Here is a 12,779-nt window from a genome sequence, read left to right as displayed (position 1 = left end):
TCATTACTACCAAAAAAAAAAAAAAAAAAAAAAAAAAGTTGATGTGCACTGTTGATTTTTTTTTTTATTAAAGAAAAGTACTATAAAGCATCATAATTTTTGCTCCAGTTTTACTTCCTTAGTTTGTAAATTATACATATACCAGATGCATAATTTAGGAACTTTGTTAAGGGTTCTTCTACACACTATCACCTTTTAAACAGTGTTTGAAGAAGTAGTCCCTTTCTTTGTTTTATTAATACAAGAGAGTAGGGATCAACTAACTGTTTTGATTTTTTTTTTTAAACTCTCCCACAAACAGGTTCCTTATACAAAAAGTCACAGCTTCGGATCTCTCATACTTATTTCATCTCCCACTTTGAGGTTAACAAATTTTATGTTTTTTAAAATACTGAACTTTTCAATTTTCAGGCCATTAGCACTTCAGAATTTTAAATATGATTATTACTTTAGTTTTAGCAAAGAGAAAGAATATCACTTTCGATCAAATATCTGAAGATTAATTCCATGCCTCAATCTTAATATAATTCCCCCCCAGAGGAGGGTCAAATTTTAAACTACCATTACTTAAGTCTAGAGACAAACTTGAATGAAAGTTAAACCATCAAAAATACAGTTAGTTGCTCACAAGCACCTTTTAACTATAGACCTAAAGCTAGCGTCCACTACTACTGAATAACTACTCAAGGAGTCATCACTTAATAGGGGATCAATAGTTCAACACAGGAATTACTATAATCCATTTTTTAACTACAACAGATTTGATGGCAACAATGAAAATATTTTACATAATATTCCCAAATCTATGGTAAACAGATACTTCTCTGCAATACCCCATGTGCCATATAATTCATTCATTAAGTAGGATTGCAGCTAACAAAATGACAGTTCATTCTTCTTATAGTCAAGTATTAATAGAGCTAAAACACAACATCCATTTCTACAGTGGGAAATACCTACTTCAGCATGCAAAATATTGTCAACAACTAGCTGAGGCAGCACAAACCATCATCTTCTACTAAAGAAGTTATTGTTAATACCTCCCTCTCTCTCCCCTCCACAAATGTCTCTTAATATAATCTCTCAGAACTCTGTTCTGAATAACCTGTATGGAAAAAATGTCATGAAGCAAATTCAGCAGTACCTGGGAGTCCTCAGGTCAGTTTTCTAACAGGAAATTTAAAACCCAAGGGTTGAGTAGGCTAAAGGGTTTAGATATACCTTCCATTAATTTTAAGTAGGAGACATATCTAATATCTCCTGACTTCTTTGAAAACATTTCAAAAGGGAGCATTTAAAAAAAAATTAAAGCTAAGTTGTCCTGTGACACTGAACAGCCTCTGTCGCTGAATTAAGATGCTCTGTTAGAAGAGCTCAATTCCACAAACATACATGTACTTACCTTTACTATCATTGAAATAAATGGGACTACTAACAGGAGTACAGTTAAGCACATGTGCAACTCTTTGCAGGATCAGAGCCTAAAGTCATTAAAAATTAAATAAAGGCTACATTTTCTAGTATATGAAATAAGTAGAGTATTACACCAGCTGACCTCCATTTTTGGGGGGTAGATATTGGGTATAGAAACTGTAAAGGATATAGAAAACAAATTTACTTAACTTGATGGCAAAATACCTAAAATAGACATAAAAACCTCAAAACTTGGTGAATGAAAGTTGCCGTCAAATTTCTCTTTTTAAATTTACAGCCACCCAAATTACTGAAACCAAGATGATAAGTTCATACACTATTATGACCTATTGGGAGGAGGAGTTTTAACACTATCCATTCCTTACACAACACTTATTCAATACATTTAAAATAGGTATTGTAAGAAAACCCGTCTTCTAGATTTGACAGAAAAACGATACTATAAATTAGAGTGCTGTATAATGTATTTTCAGGTTTTATTCTCATTTACCTAGATTTCTACTTCCCTCCAAAACACATCCTTGACTTTTTAAAAATGTAACCTGCTTCATCTACATGAGTTATGTGAAGCTGAACATAAGACAGACACTTATTTTGCTTTGAACAGTGTTCTAAATAGTGGTGAACAACTACCTTCAGAATGTTTGGTTTATTCATAATTCAAAGTTTTAGTTTCAAATGTTAAGTTGGAATTTTAAGACTGCTGATGGCACCTTCTGTTCAGCAGAACACAACAGAACTTGTAATTCTGGAAGTGCTGTGATGTGCCTGACCAGGCCACATGACATTTGGTCTGAATAGGAAGTATTCAGATAACTTCACCACAATAAAGAATAATTGATTGGTAGGGAGGGCATTTTCTGGCATTTAATGATTGCCTGGAAAAACCTAAGGCTTAAGGCTGAGCTGAGGACGTCTTTCAGTCATTAGATGACTGAATCCTGGAAGTGAAGATCAGCACTGCTATTATTAAAAAAAAAAAAAAAAAAAAAAAAAAACCCACGAAAATATAAAACCGTAGAGAAAGAAAGTAATTACATGCATGTGTTCAACTGAAAGCTGCCAAGGATACAGTGCTGTTTTAGAACGAGGTCTTTTCCTAGTAGCTGAAGACCAGTAGTAAATGGTAGAAGAACAGAATTTTACACTTGTCACTCCATTAGTGAAATTCAAGATTTAAATTTATCTGTAATCTGCATATTGAAGGATCTGGAAAATTCAATACAATCTGAAGCTTACTGACAGATGTCGTCAAAATGCATTGGAACAAGTCTTTGACCTGATCTTGCTACCACTGGAAAAACTACCATTGCCATCAATGGGAGCAGGATTCACGTATTTGGGGGAGGAGGAGAAGAGAAACACTTGCCTTTATCTGATACTCTCATTTAGTCCTTTTGGCTACTACACAAACCTTTTCTTAAAAATGCTGAGCAGAGAAAAAGCTGAATATATAAAAGAATCCCATCTATCTTTAATCAAGCCTTGAATTAATGTTCTATAAATGCAATCAGCTTAATCTAGGCTCATTTTTGACACTTTAAAGGTTATTTACAATACACAAAAAGCTAAAGTAATAGTTTGAGAGGTATCTGAAAAATCTTTCTAAGCATACCTGAAAAATATTGCTGCAGCTCCTAATAACGTACATTAAGGTGAACTGATCAGGCATCTCTGAAGATGATAGGCAAGGGTTAAAAATGCACAAGACTGAGAAAATAGGCAATGGCTAAAACCACAGAGTCAACAAGAAACAGTACTCCAAAGGAAAAATCAGAATTTAAAAAAGAAAATAAATTAAGATAAAGAGCTACAGGCCAGGCTAAGTGCAAAAAATAAAGTTGATTTATCCTGTCTCTCCTCCCTTTCCTTCCCACTATGTGTTATCTTGTTTTATGTTGCCTATTAGGGGTCTAATCTTGTTGGTGCACAGACTAATCTGACGCAAATGTCATGTCTGAGACCTATAAAATACATTTATGGAAGTGGGGGTTGTATTAACAGATGTTTCTGTGAAACACATACACACTTCCAAATAAGTGACCCACTACTGCTTTAAGGAGCACGTTCAAAGAAGTAGATGCTTATGTTTAGAATGCAGTTAATTTATTCAACCCAAATGACTCTGCGGGAATATCATTTTGTCATTCTTGTTAAATATTATTATTCAAAGACCTGGGTGTATTGGCTGATTACAGAAGAACTATGAGCTGCCAATGTGATGCAGCCATGAAAAAGGCTAATGCAGTCCTAGGATGCATCCGGTGAGGTATTTCCAGTAGAGACAGGGAAGTGTTAGTACCATTATACAATGCACTGGTGAGACTTCATCTGGAATACTGTGTGCAGTTCTGGTCTCCCATGTCTAAGAAAGATTAATTCAAACTCGAATAGGTGTACAGAAGGGCTATTAGCATGACCTGAGGAGAGGAAAACCTTATGAGGTGGACTCAAAGATCTTGGCTTGTTTAGCCTAAGCTAAAGAAGGCTGACGGGAGATATAATTGCTCTCTATAAATACATCAGAGGGATAAATACCACAGAGGGAGAGGAGATATTTAAGTTAAGCACCAGTGTGGACACAAGAACAAATGGATATAAACACGTTTAGACTTGAAATTAGATGAAGGTTTCTAACCATCAGAGGAGTGAAGTTCTGGAATAGCCTTCCAAAGGGGGGCAAAAAATCTAACTGGCTTCAAGATTGATCTTGATACATATATGGAGGGGATGGTATGATGAGACTGCCTATAATGACATGTAGTTAACCTGTGATTGCTAGCAGAAAGTATCTCCAATGGCCAGAGATGGAACGCTAGATGGGGAGGTCTCTGAGTACTGCAGAGAATTCTTTCCTAGGTGTCTGGGTGGTGAGTCTTGTCCACATACTTAGCCCTGGTCTACACTACGGGGTTAGGTCGAATTTAGCCACATTAGGTCGATCTAAAAATGACTGCATCCACTCAACCAACCCCGTTCCGTCAACCTAAAGGGCTCTTAAAATCGACTTCTGTACTCCTCCCCGACGAGGGGAGTAGCGCTAAAATCGACCTTGCTGGGTCAAATTTGGGGTAGTGGAGATGCAAATCAATGGTATTGGCCTCCGGGAGTTATCCCAGAGTGCTCCATTGTGACCATTCTGGACAGCGTTTTGAACTCCCACGCCCTAGCCAAGTACACAGGAAAAGCCCCGGGAACTTTTGAATTTCATTTCCTGTTTGGTCAGCGTGACGAACTCAGCAGCACAGGTGAACATGCAGTCCCCCGCCAGAATCGTAGAGCATACAATGTTTCTACACTCCCCCTATCATCTCCGTCCCTGAGGTTATCGCAGATTAGAAGGCGAAAAAAAACGCACTCACAATGACATGTTTTCTGAGCTCATGCAGTCCTCCCGCACTGATAGGGCACAGCTTAATGCATGGAGGCATTCAGTGGCAGAGGCCAGGAAAGAATTAAGTGAGTGTGAAGAACGGAGGCAGGACGCGATGCTGAGGCTAATGGGGGAGCAAACGGACATGATGAAGCGTCTGTTGGAGCTGCAGGAAAGCCAACAAGAGCACAGACTCCACTGCATCCACAGTATAACCGCCTACCCTCCTCCCCATGTTCCATAGCCTCCTCACCCAGACACCCAAGAACGCTGTGTCGAATGCTTGGAGGTCCTGGTAGGGCAAGGTACCTCGCCAAGACAAAAGAACAAGAGCCCTGGAGCTGTTACATGTGTCAACCACAGAAGTGCTTATGGGGTGTTACAGTGCCAACTAGACTGGAATGTACAGCTGCAAGATTTCACCAGTGACAAAGGACAGGAATATGATGCACCTAAAATCTAAAAAGGCCCGGACATTTCCCAGAGTCACTACCCTTGATAACACAATATCAATGATTGCATTGGCTACTTGGATCATGGCAGCCCCCACAGTAGACTTGCCCACAAGAGCAGCCGTGACTGTGAGCTGAGCGGCCTCCATGCTTGCCGTGGTATGGCGTCTGCATGGGTAACCCAGGAAAAAAGGCGCAAAACGCTTGTCTGCCGTTACTTTCATGGAGGGAGGGGCGACTGACGACAAGTACCCAAAACCACCTGCGACAATGTTTTTGCCCCATCAGGCATTGGGAGCTTAACCCAGAATTCCAACGGGCAGCGGAGACTGCGGCATAGCTACCCATAGTGCACTGCTCCGTAAGTCGATACTAGCCACAGTAGTGAGGATGCACTCCGCTGACTTAATGCGCTTAGTGGGGACATACGTAAACGACTGTATAAAATTGATTTCTAAAAATCGACTTCTATAAAATCGACCTAATTTCGTAGTGTAGACATACCCTTAGGATCTAACTCATCACCATATTTGGGGTCAGGAAGGAATTTTCCCCCAGGTCAGATTGGCAGAGACCCTAAGAGTTGTTCACCTTCCTCTACAGCATGAGACACGGGTCACTTCCAGGTTTAAACTAGTGTAAATGGTGAATTCTCTATAACCTGAAGTCTTTAAATCAAGATTTGAGGACTTCAGTAACTCAGTCAGAGGTTATGGGTCTATTACAGGAGTGGGTGGGTGAGGTTCTGTGGCCTGCAATGTGCAGGAGGTCAGACTAGAGGATAATGATGGTCCTTTCTGGCCTTAAAGTCTGAGTCTATGCATCTCCCTTCGTTAATTTTCTCAGAAATCAGCTTTGATAAAATGTTACAACCTTCTAAAAATGATTTCTACAATTCTTCAAGTTTTAGAACTTGCACACACACCCTCAATAACAAATAGATATGTACATATATGTTAAAGAGGCACCTGAGTGGCTCCACATGTCAGTGCCAAGTTTTCCGCTTCAAGCAAAGTTGCCTGACAAAAGCATCTAGCTCTAGTAGGAAGGCAGATTCTCAACCTGGAGAACTTGTGGCTCACCAGACACTCTGCAAGGACAGACAGACAGTGAATTTTGTCTAGCGTCCTAAAACAAAAAGGACCACTAGTGGAAATGAGAAACAAAATTTTGATATGGATATCCTCCATGCATACAAACCATTTTGAACAACATTACTTCTTGCTTGTTTTCAGGCCGTTGGTGAAGGCTATACAAAACACACACTTTTTAAACCGTTTTCCACATTTTTAGGAGGTTAGTATTTTTTTTTTTTTTAAGTTACTTACACAGTAGATAAACTACCCCACCCAACCACCATAAAAAGAGATAGAGGCTAATCTCACCGATAGCTTTCTCCAACTGTTACAATTTCCACTTCACTGTCTGTTGAGGTAACATTGATTTCTTCATTGGCAGTGACCTGGGGAGTGGAGGATGCTTCAATCACTACAACATCTTCATCAATACTTCCTGGAGCAGGGAAGGGGAGAAAAAAAATCAGTTTGGATTATATACATTTGACATTGCCTTTGTCATGCAAGATTCATAGAATCATGGGACTGGAAGGGACCTCGAGAGGTCATCTAGTCCAGTCCCTTGCACTCATGGAATTCATTTTTTGTTTATAAGTTATTACCTTTATATATTAAAAAACTGCCTTTACTGAAGTGTATGTGCATTTTATAGTATAAACACAAGTAAAAGGGATACTGTAGAGATCATGTAACAAACCTGTAATGCAAGCCAGTCAAAAGCATCTACCAAATCTGATCCAAAATAATTAATTATTCAGAGAAGCAGGACTGCTTGAACACTACCACCTCCGAACCCTCAACAATGACATTTTTAGGTTTGTGAGGCAGGCAACACACACAACTCAACTTACTGAGATTTTTCAGTTTTAGATTACCGAGCCAACAGATAAGAGATAACTAATAATCTTGAACAGAACATCTCTACAGTTTGTGGAATAAGATGAAGTTAAAAGGCTACAGACAGACAGCAAGTAGATATGCAAGCTTCTACCACAGAAGATCTAAAACATTTTAGTCTCATTACCTGTACCACTTTATTTCATTTAATGCCCACCTAAAAGGCAAGCTAGAAAAGGAGTTTAGAAAGAGCTGAAGAGTGCCAAACTGTGATCTAAGTCTTAAAAGAGCCTGCATGAACACATTGGAGCTTACAAGCATTTTTACACAGCTTATCCCTTTACTAAGACTTTTGGGCAAGAGACTGTGAGGGCTATGTATTTTAGAGAAAACATATTAGATTGTAGAAATTGTGTCTTCAGTTTTGATGATTGGATGCATTCTATAACTTACATGAAGTCCCACCAAAAAAAATATAAGACCAAAAAGACTTGGGGAGAATACTACATGCATGTTTAAACTGTGTCCTAGTTGCATTATGTTTCCTACAACTTGTAAGTAAACCCTTACAGAATTAAATCTGTATTTGCCATCTCCTTTTAACATTGCTATTCATATTCAAAAGTAGAAAGTTAGCATGTTCTGAAGTTAAAATAAGAGTTCCTGAGTGATGGGAACACTGCTGACTGCAAGGGCATACAAGTGAAATTTCAATTGAGTACGGGGGAAAAAAATCATGTCAATATTTTTCCCTAACTTTTTGGCAAACAAATCTTTTTCAAGAGGCTAAAAAATAAAGTTATTTCCGACTGCTTTTTTAGTTTCTAAATACTGAATATTTCTGTTTTATTTTTACCCAGCCAGCTGGAGACAAATACTCGGTATATTAAGCCAGTTTTGCAAAGCTGTGCTCACCCACTCACTTTGCAAGAGCAATATTCTGATAGGCAAGTAATATTGGCCCACTGTCATCAGTTTGCAGAATAGATTTTGTCTTTAATGGAAATATTTCATTACTCCTGGAGGAATTCTGCGCCACTGTGCATGCGCAGAATTCATGTCCCCCGCAGATTTCTTTGCTTCTCCACAAAAAAATGACTTTCTGATGGGGAAGCACAGGGAAGCCACAAGAGCCTCCCCAGCAGTATGTTTTGAGTCCCCAGGGCAGCCAGCAGACAGGTAAATCACCGTGAGGCAGGTGGTGGGACTGGGGAAGACCTGGCTGGTGGCTCCTACCCTGCACCGGGCTCAGCTGCTAGTCCCAGCTGGACTGGGGAGGAGAGGACTTCCTCTTCCCCTGCACAGCATCTGGGGCTGGGTCACACCCACCCCCAGATTTCTCCGCAGGCTGCAGGAAGCTCTGCAAACTCTCTTCTCCCCCCCACCCCCCCGCTTCCTACACCCATTGTTCTTCAGCTGCAGGGGGAAGGATCACTGTACAGGGAGATGCTCCCGCTCCAGCCTCATCCTCACTCCCCCCCACACACACACAGAACCCCCACTGCCGAGCCCCATTCCCCCTGCACTTGGACCACCTGAAGCCACACCCACCCAGATCCCGACCCACCGAGCCTCAAAAAGCTGCACCTGGATCCCTACCCTACTGAACCCCACTCCCCAGCATCTGGACCTCTCCACTGAATCCCCCACATCCAGCTCCCCCTGCCAAGCTCTATCCCCAACCCACATCCAGCCCCACCCCCCCACCCCCAAACTGAGCCCCAACCACCTTCCCCTGGACCTCCCTGCAGAGTCCCATTACTGTTGCACCCATAACCCCAAAACAAACCCCTTTGCATCCAGATCCCCCCTGCACCCAGATCCCCCACTGAGCCGCCTGCACCCAGGTTGCCCCACACAGAACGCTCTCAACCCACACCTGGATCCCCCCACACTAAGCTCCTCCACACTTGGATCCTGCCTTGCTGAGCCTGCCTGCCCACACCTGATGCATCTTGCACAGAGGGGCTGGACCCTGGGGTGTTTCTGGGGCAGGCCCAGTCCTTGCGCTATGTCAGGGTTAGGAGCAGCCTCACCGCTAAATCCATGTCCTGGGGTGGAGCTACAGGTTGATCTCCCACCTCTGTGCAGGCAGTGGCCTGTGCTCCCCAATGCCATGCTGGAGCCTTCACATTTATTTGACCCCCCCCCCCCAAAAATGCAGAATTTTTCAAATATTGGGCACAGAATTTTTAATATTTTGCTGCAGAATGCCCTCAGGAGTATTTCATGACAATTTTTCCAGGAGTCTATTATACACACCCATTTTTCATGAGTGAACCAGCTTATTGGAAAAAGGAAACTGAATTTACATATGCCACAGACAATAAGACAAGACACTTATTTAGTTACATACTGATGGGGTTTAGATAAGGGGTTAACAGTGATAAGAGTAAGAGCCAATTAGTACACCTGTTCCTGCCTCCCTCTCATGTGGGATAGGAGCTCCATAAGATCATTAGGCACCTGGGCCTTATAAAGAAGCTGAGGGAACTCAGTAGGGGGGAGCTAGGATTCTCCTATGGAGAGAAACGCCTACACCTACCTACCTACGCCGACGAAAGAACCCCCAGTGTAGCGTCTACACTGATGTGCTGCAGCAGTCCCACTGTAGCCTTTCAAGTGTAGGCAAGCCCTAAATGTCTGAATGTAGGGTAGGTAGCTCCTTTCCATTGCAATGAAAAAAAATTAGAGCATGAGTACATCTGTTATGGGTGTTTTAAGACCGTGGACAGCAGAGTTAAGGCTGTATGGTGTATACCCTGTGTATGTCCTGGTTTTCTGAAGTTTAAACTTTGCTGAACTTGATGTTCTGGAAGGTTACAAGAGGTCACTGGGAAACCTGAACTCTGTATTAATGATTTTATTATCTGTAGCTAGTGAACTGAATGTTTCTAGTCACCTAGTTAAACACTAAAGAACATGAAGAGCTCATCCTCTCATACCTAGTTTTACTCAGACTGGAAAAGGAAAAAGAAGTTTTCCTGTTTTTTCAACTGCAAATTGGTTTCTCAAGTCTAAACTAATCATTGAACAGAATTAGTTGAATTAAAATGGAAAAAAAAAATTCTCTCTGCACATACAGAAGAGGTTATTGTTGACAAAAGCTGCTTTAGCACTTCAACAAACTCTGGTTCCAAGTATTTAGCCAGTGACTTCCACCTGTTCAGTGGTCTGACTTTATTTAAAACAGCAGCAAAAATGTACACATTGCTCAGTACTATTTTTTGTATTTAATTTAAATAATTTTAATAACTGAAATAAAAGTTTAGGCCTTAACATAGGTTGTCAGTTTCCTATTTAATTTAAATAAGTTTTTATATAAACCTGCATTTAATTTCAAAAGTGGTTTGTTTGTTTTAAATCACTGATTCTTATCCATCCTGCCAGTGGACCACAGTCTGGGAACCATTATTTTATTCTAGTGCAGGATTTAGGGCTAAAGTGGTTATAGGAATTTAAACTCTCAATTTAATTTTATTACAACTTAAAAGTGCACCATTATTAAGATAAATATTAAATACTGAACTCTCTTAACATGAGGACTATAGTACACTCTCCCACAGAACCTATTTCCTTTTTTAAAGGAAGAGCACCATTTGAAAGGTCTATAAACAAAAAGGAGAAACCATGCAAATACTATTCACTATAAAATGAACAGATTAATAACCAACTAGATTACTCACTCAAAAAAAACAAAGAGTTTTGTTTTACCTGAGGGAACAGTTGTACTGTTTTGGTGGTTGTCACCAGGAGATACAAATAAGTCTTCCTCTCCTTCAGTGGAAGAACTTGAGGAAGATTCACTACTGAGATCATTCTCACTGGAACTGCTAGAGCTGGGTAGCAAAGCATACTTTCTTCGAGCTAATACCTCCCGTTTTTTCCTCTGAATTAAAATTCGTTCTTTTTGGTTTTGCGTTCGCTGCGAGGAACTGGTTTTCACAAACCTCTTTCTATATGGAGGTCTTCTCGGTGAATTGCTATGAAAACAGGGTCTTTTCATTAATAGTCCAGGTACAGATTCAGTCTCAGTACGAGGCCACTTTTGTGACCTCGCACTATGAGTTCTACTTGTACTCAACACTGCCTGAGTATGTCTTACGGGGGTCTCCTTTTCCTCATCAGATGTGATTGTATCAGAGTCTCCAAAATGTAGGCTAGATGAAGGTGAAGACACACAGTCACTAAAAGAAGAATCATTGTCTTCACTTTGTGTTTCTAGGTGTTGTCTTAGTCCTAAAATTCCCTGGTTTTCTTTAACACCACAGTTTTGAGCATATGAAGGGCCAGCCTGCTGACTCTTGCGTTTTTTCCGCACCACAATACCTTTGTCTTGTTCTGGATGATTGCCATTCATGTCCTGCTTTTGAGAGTCACCACATAAGTGAGAGAATTCATTCCCTACTTTATTGGCAATCATCTCAACTTCCTCAGGGAAACTTTTGGCTGCCCCAATGGGCTCAGGATTCAAGAGGATCCCCTTCAGACTCTCCTGTCTCTTTGGTGCATCAGAGGGAACTTCACTCTTCATATCCGCTTTTATAGTATAGACTATATTACATTCAGGAGTCCATTGAGACATGGAAAACTGCAAGGAAGTCCTGGAAAGAAAATCAGACATGCAACAAGAAAAAAAATTAACCTACTATTAATGTTGCACTAGAATAGCTATAGATTAGCAACCAAAAAAAAAAAACCCCACAACCCCCATCTTTTAGTGGCAATGGGAGTATGCTAGCTATTTTGCTTCTTCCACTAAGCTAACACTAATATGCCAGAAAAAACATTGGTTTTATGAAGTATTTTTCTTGCTAGAAACATGTTTTGTTTTTATTCCAGATTAAATTTCTAGGAACTACTGTCAGCCAAAATGTCTATTCTACCTTTGGCCCAGGGGGCTTTATATGCAACTCCCATCAGCATTAAAGGGCCTTACAGGTGTATAAATAGGTGAAAGAATAGTGACTCCAAAGTATTAAGACAGGACAACGATCACATAGTGGGCATTCTATGACTCAACCTGCTGGTGGTCCCAAACACTAGAAGCCAACAACTTATAGCAAGGCATCCAACATGGCATATTCAGAGATCCTGATCACCAGGGTACAAGACAGAAACCTGGTAAGGAACTCAAAAGCAAGCGAGCTTTAAGGATATAACCATCCAGTACAAGTAATGCAATGTTCCCTACCAAGCAAGAATTTCTGAGGTGTCAAATCATTGTAATAATGTCTTCATATACATACAATGTAACTAACATAGAATCTTTCTTTTCTGGCCATTACCCTATTTTACTTAAGCACTGAATGAGCTACAGAATTAAGGGATTTACCATTGGGTGCTCTCAATGTTATCTACACAGTGCTCAGAGGTTGTCAATTTCAATGCAATTTTTAAGATATCCTAAAACTGTACCACACATATGGGTTTTTTTTTTTTTATAATCTTAACATTAAATAGGTGTCTTAGAACTAGTTTGCCTTTCAGATTGCTGTAAATAATTCTGTGAAAAGATATGAATACTCAAGATCATTTTAGAAAGTCTTGTTGAGTTCTGGCAAAAGGAAATATTCCAGCAAGCCAGTCAGAAATTTGCCAATACAT

The 12,779-nt window shown here is 40.3% G+C and overlaps 1 protein-coding gene across 12 annotated transcripts in view; it reads right to left on the bottom strand.

Moving 5' to 3' along the window:
- The window catches only part of RNF111 (ring finger protein 111), an 84,525-nt gene that overhangs the window by 51,374 nt on the left and 20,372 nt on the right, over positions 1-12,779 (bottom strand). For all 12 annotated transcript variants that reach the window (XR_010590732.1, XR_010590733.1, XR_010590734.1 and 9 more), the window contains 2 exons: positions 10,887-11,776; positions 6,645-6,771 (listed from right to left, as the gene is read on the bottom strand). Coding sequence is in view for 9 of the 12 variants with exons in the window: in XM_042853862.2 (XP_042709796.1) it covers positions 6,645-6,771; positions 10,887-11,776 (1,017 nt within the window). In the remaining 3 variants the exon portion in view is untranslated. The remainder of the gene's footprint in view (positions 1-6,644; positions 6,772-10,886; positions 11,777-12,779) is intronic.

Source organism: Chrysemys picta, chromosome 10, assembly GCF_011386835.1.
Source record: "Chrysemys picta bellii isolate R12L10 chromosome 10, ASM1138683v2, whole genome shotgun sequence".
Lineage (NCBI taxonomy): Eukaryota > Metazoa > Chordata > Testudines > Emydidae > Chrysemys > Chrysemys picta.
This window is presented reverse-complemented; position numbering and strand designations above follow the sequence as displayed.